This window comes from Mesitornis unicolor, unplaced genomic scaffold (assembly GCF_000695765.1).
Source record: "Mesitornis unicolor isolate BGI_N332 unplaced genomic scaffold, ASM69576v1 scaffold7768, whole genome shotgun sequence".
NCBI lineage: Eukaryota > Metazoa > Chordata > Aves > Mesitornithiformes > Mesitornithidae > Mesitornis > Mesitornis unicolor.
The window spans coordinates 12,877-18,263 of NW_010201142.1; the positions used below are offsets into that span (position 1 = coordinate 12,877).

The following is a 5,387-nucleotide window of genomic DNA, read 5'->3' on the forward strand; positions in this document are numbered from 1 at the left end:
TTTAATTTTTCTCCCCCCAAGGAACAGAGAGAGAGAGGGAAAGAAAGAAGACTGGTCAAAGGTTTACTTTTCCCCTAGTTAAATATTTAGATGTTTACAGGGAGGAAAGGGTTTAATTTTTCTGTTTGGCTTGTGCCTCATCACTTTGAGTGGAGCACATGTCCCTCTGCTTTGACTTTTAGCAGTTCAGCCATTTAAATCCTTGTTTGTATTGTTAATTTAATTCTTCTCCTTTCTCTGTGTTCAACTGATACGTAGGTTTCTGGTACCATTGTGGATAAGAGTGGGCGTACCCTTTCAGGCCAGACAGGAGAGGCATTTGTCATTAGTGTTTCCCACAGTAAGCCACTTTGGTAAGGAAATGTGTCTTTGTCCTAGCAAGTTCTGTAGATTGTGATTCTTTCCTAATTTAACCCCTTGCTTGCAGCTATACTAACTGTGATAATGTTTAATCACATGTATTGCTAACATCTTCTGCTATTGTTCCTTCAGCACAGAGTATGTTTCCAAAGAACAATGATTTTTTAAAAATCATTGCTCTGAATAATTTGGGGGTTTGTATTTGCAACAGGCACTGAACTTGCAATTAGGTCAAAGCATTAAAAAAAAAATAAATCTGAGACTGTAGTTTGCCATCTCCCACTGTCTCAGATTGTGCAAGGAGCTAATTCCTGATACGGGCAGGGCTTACATCTCTTTCTTGAGGGAAGCAGTGCCAGCTCAGAATGTTTCAGGGAGACTGAAAGAGCAAATCATAAGCTTTCATTCCAGTGTTCTTTTTACAGAACTCTTGCAAAAATGTATCTATATTCCCTGTGTGCTTTTTTTTAAAAGGATGTGCATTGTTTTGAGAGCTCTTGATGCCTCCATTTACTTGCAGTCTTTTCTGTTGAGACTGAAAAGTTGTAATAAGTATGAGAGAAAGATCTATGTAAATGTATAATAGAGCCGGTCATTGTGCAGCATTTTTGCATTTGAGTGCCGGTTCCTGTCTCTCTACTCTTCTGTGTTTCTATGCCCTATTCTACCTCCTCCTTGCCTCCTCTTCCCTCTTTACCACTCCTTCTCTCAGGTTGGTTCTTCAGACAAAAACTTACATTGGAAATAGATGTTTTTTCCCAGTAATACTCTAATTTAAAACATTTAGTTCACTGTTAGCAGTGCATGCCATGCACATTGTGGTGAGCATTGTTTGTTTTTGCAAAAAAATTCCAGCTAAAATGCTCAGTCTGTCATCTCAGTGGTACAAAAGCAGAAGATTGCATTCACAGCTTTCCTGACTGCCCTTGAGGCTCCACTTTCCCAGACCAGACGGTGCTGCAGAAGTAACATATGGAGCCTCTTGGAACCGGGTGGTGCTTGACTCCTTCTCTCAGCATCACAGCCTAGTGGTCCATATTTGGCATGAGTCTGTCTCAGATCAAATTTCTCATCACTCTCTTGCCTCTGAAGAGGAGAGGAGGGTACTGGAGCAAAAATCAAGAATTTATTAAACCATATTTCATAAACAGATTGCAGATTGCATTTAGTGTTGTTTCTGTTGCCAGATTCGTACTGAGTGGCTTTAGGGTTGTGGAAAAGCTAACTAGTAGTAGTATCCTGGGGATCGTGTTATATGTGTTAATGTGTTTCCATTTGGGTTTTGCATGTCCTGTTTAGGGTGATGTGTGGTCCTTAAGTCAGCATGGTTTGGAGTCTCGCTGTATTGTTGATGATTAAAGATATAGGAGATAAGGTTGATTTTATTGCAGATAATTGCGTGAGTTTGTGGTTGCCAGCACTAGCATTTGTCTGGTTTGTGTGTAAAAGGTGTTTTTTACCTAAAAATAATTATTGATATTTTTTTTTCCAGTATTGGATTAAATTGTGCTTTAGGGGCAGTTGAAATGCGACCATTCATTGAAACAATTGGAAAATGTACAACAGCATACATCATCTGTTACCCCAACGCAGGTGTGTTCGTGTTCCTATGCTTGCAGGCAGTTGAAATGTAACTAAACTGTTCCGTCTCGCTAGCTGTAATAGACTTAAGTTGAAAAGATGATTGTTTTTACTATTAAAAAGAGATTAAGAATATTTTAAACTACTGAAAGTCACTGTTGTTAGTTCTGTGACAGTGAATGCAGAACGTAGTACTTTAAATACGTCTTTTATGGAATTTAACTCTGTTCTTGTGGGCTTTAAGCAAACCATAATACTAGAAAAACTGTATTTCAAGGTCTTCCCAATACTTTTGGTGGTTATGATGAAACTCCAGAAGTGACTGCCAAGCATATAAAGGTATGAAATATTTCTCATGTGTCATATCTGACATACTGTTAGACAAATATTCTTTGCTTTTATTTTATACACATTTGTTACAGTGTTGTGTTTGGTTTCTTCCCCCCTCAGATGGCTTTATATGTCATTTGTATTGTTTATAGACAGTTTGCTAAATGATAGTGATTTAAGATACCAGGTTCTGAAAAACTGCTTGGGAAACTCCAAAAACTTTAATTACATTCGTGTCCTACACTAATTAGCTTTCCTGCACCTTTGTCTGTGGATCTTACTCATTTGTACTCCTATGTTCTTACTTTTACATTTGGAAATTGTGCAAAAAGCTGAGTGATTTTTATGAACTTGGCATAATTTTACAAAGTTCTGTGTACTGGAACTGCTAATCTTGGTGGTGTTTCAGTGCAGGGTCCTTCCATGTGCTGCTTCATCTGTGCAAGACAGAACTGTGGAGCTGGAGCTGCAGTGTGTCAGTGAGAACACACTATCTGCTGCGTGTTCATTTGCTCTTGCAAATTTTACTCTCTGATACTCATCCAAGTTTTCATCTGGGGTGTCAGTATAAAATAGGCCAGTTTCAAATGTAGTTTCCTAAAATTAGGTTTTGAAATTAGAGGTTAACCTTGCGAATCCACAAAATTCTAAAGAGAAGAAATAGTACTGCTTGGTTTTTAATGTATTTTTTTTCTTGTGATCCCCTGAATTGCTTAACATGTGGAGAAGAAATATATACAAATGTACATCTAAAAAAATATATGTAAAAGATACCTTTATTAGCTTGAAACAGAATTCTCTTCCCCCTCCCTTTTACAGAATTTTGCATTGGATGGTTTGGTCAACATAGTTGGAGGTTGCTGTGGTACTACACCAGCACATATCAGGTACCTCATGAGCCACAACTTTTAGGTGAACTGGGAAGTAAATTAAGTGCCGCTTCTGTGGAGCAATATTACATGGCTTGCCTTAGAGTTTCCTGAAAAGATGGATCACTTGAATGCCAGTAGCAGCAATATACGGAGTAGAAATAACCTGGGACAAACTGGGAAGAGGTTGTATGTAAACATGTAGCCACCAAGTGTGGCTCCTGACTGGAGCAAAGAGAAAGTGAACATGAACTCTGTGAGTCATTCTGGCATCTGAGAAACAGAGTCATGTTTTTTTTGCTGCAATGATCAGCAATTGCTCAGCTCTGCAAATTGTGGTTGAGGAGTGGTTCTGGTATCCATCAAGTATGCCATTGGCATAGTAGCTCACATTCTGTATTTGATAGCTCTTCAGCTCTTTACATTCTCTGCAAATAGCTAAAATAGGATCTTCTGGGAGTATGTTTTTGCCTTTGGCCACACAGAGTGAAACTAGTTAATTAGTTTTGTCTGCTGCAGGGCTAATTTGGAGATGTAGTCTAGTATATCTTATTTGAGTCTTTTCTGGAGTGGTTTAATTTTAATTGAAAACTACTCTTTTCTTTCCTCTTTCTGTAACTCAGGAGAATTGCTGAAGCTGTGAAATTCTGTAAGCCTCGTGTTCCACCTTCTCTCTCTCAAGGATGCATGCTGCTCTCAGGTAAAACGTAGTGTAGCAGTTTGAGCTTTATAACTCATGCAGTCTTCCTTTGTAAATTTATTTGCTGTTTTCTGCTACACAGAACAGCACTATGAGTTTCTGTTTTTACCTGAATCCATCAAGCTTATGAATGTGTAACCAGATGTAAATCTTGCCACTTTGGTAAAAGGATTAATGGAACATTTTACTGCAATCTTGTATAATACAACCACGCCAGCATATTATACTGTGCAAGTCTCAGATGCTCTGTAGTGATGAGTGAGTATCTTTGTCCTCACTCTGCAACTGGGGAGAGTCAAGCACAGAGAGATCAGGTAATTTGACTAATTATTAGGTAATAGAATGTCTTTTGTTTTAGCGAAGTCCAGATCTGTGTGTTCCTCAGCCAGGCCTTCTTTTAAGTCTTTGGGCCATGTGTCCAAGTAACAGTGCCTTTTTGATCTAGTATTTTAATCTTAAAGTCAAATCAGTTCAGCATAAATAAAATAAATCATGGTTTACCTGTGTATTGGTTTTGTATATTAGCTTACTCTGTTCTGCTGTAAGGCTTGTTTGCCTCTGAGTTGCCTTCTACCCAAGGATCCCACTTGGCTTGTTTCTCTGAACTTGGGTGCATGGTTAAGAGATGTCCTTGTTTGTCGATCAGTTCAGTGGGCTGCTTCTCTGGTGGTAGTAGAGTCATGAGATGACATAGCTGGAAGTTGAGAGAAGGTGTGTATGTGCATACACATAGATGCCCAAAAAACTGTAGCTTCACGTCATTTTTCTGTTGGACCAATTGGCTGTTATCTTTCGTGGGTCAGGTAAATTATTGACTGTCATTGAGGTAGGATAGAAACCTTTGACATATGTGTTGGAAGTTTTGTTGCGATTCTTTGCTAGTTACTCATTAGATTTGTGCATGTGCTGATCTGCTGAGAAACCACTGTTCTTAAAGAGACAGATACCTCTATTTCACAGTTTAAAAAGAGGATTTTGTCTTACCCAGTTTTTTCTTTTCTGTTTTTACAAATATGTTAAAAAATATTTTTTTAAGGTCTGGAGCCATTCAGGATTGGGCCATACACCAACTTCGTTAATATTGGTGAACGCTGCAATGTTGCGGGATCACGGAAGTTTGCTAAACTCATCATGGCAGGCAACTATGAAGTATGCATTTTACCAATAATCTTTATAGCTAATACTCTGATTTTTCATTTCTCTGTTACTGTCTTATCAGTTGTTTGTTTTGCTGGCACAAAGCACTATTCTACACCAGTTATAAGAGTAAGAAAACAAGATTGTACTTTCTCATTATCCTTTTGTTTCTGTGCTTATGAGGTCCTAATACATTTGTGAGAAGGGTTTTACTGGGAAATGTGACTTTCCATTTTGAATTAAGTTGCACAGCTGCTGATGGTTTAGATAGTGTCCTGGTCTGCGGTGTATGTAGAGGTGGATTTACAGAGAAGTGAGGAAGGAAAGTGGGTGTAATCCCTCCTTCCAACATGTGCGGTACATCTGATTTGGGAGAGATTGTGGCACTGAGCAGCCCTCACTCTCTTTCC

General features: G+C 38.6%; 1 protein-coding gene across 1 annotated transcript in view; it reads left to right on the forward strand.

Annotated features, from left to right (window-relative positions):
- Nucleotides 1–5,387, forward strand: part of MTR (5-methyltetrahydrofolate-homocysteine methyltransferase) — a 39,464-nt gene that overhangs the window by 6,330 nt on the left and 27,747 nt on the right. The window contains exons 7-12 of the mRNA XM_010189977.1: nucleotides 259–353; nucleotides 1,853–1,953; nucleotides 2,219–2,280; nucleotides 3,091–3,158; nucleotides 3,764–3,840; nucleotides 4,877–4,989. Coding sequence (XP_010188279.1) covers nucleotides 259–353; nucleotides 1,853–1,953; nucleotides 2,219–2,280; nucleotides 3,091–3,158; nucleotides 3,764–3,840; nucleotides 4,877–4,989 — 516 coding nt within the window. The remainder of the gene's footprint in view (nucleotides 1–258; nucleotides 354–1,852; nucleotides 1,954–2,218; nucleotides 2,281–3,090; nucleotides 3,159–3,763; nucleotides 3,841–4,876; nucleotides 4,990–5,387) is intronic.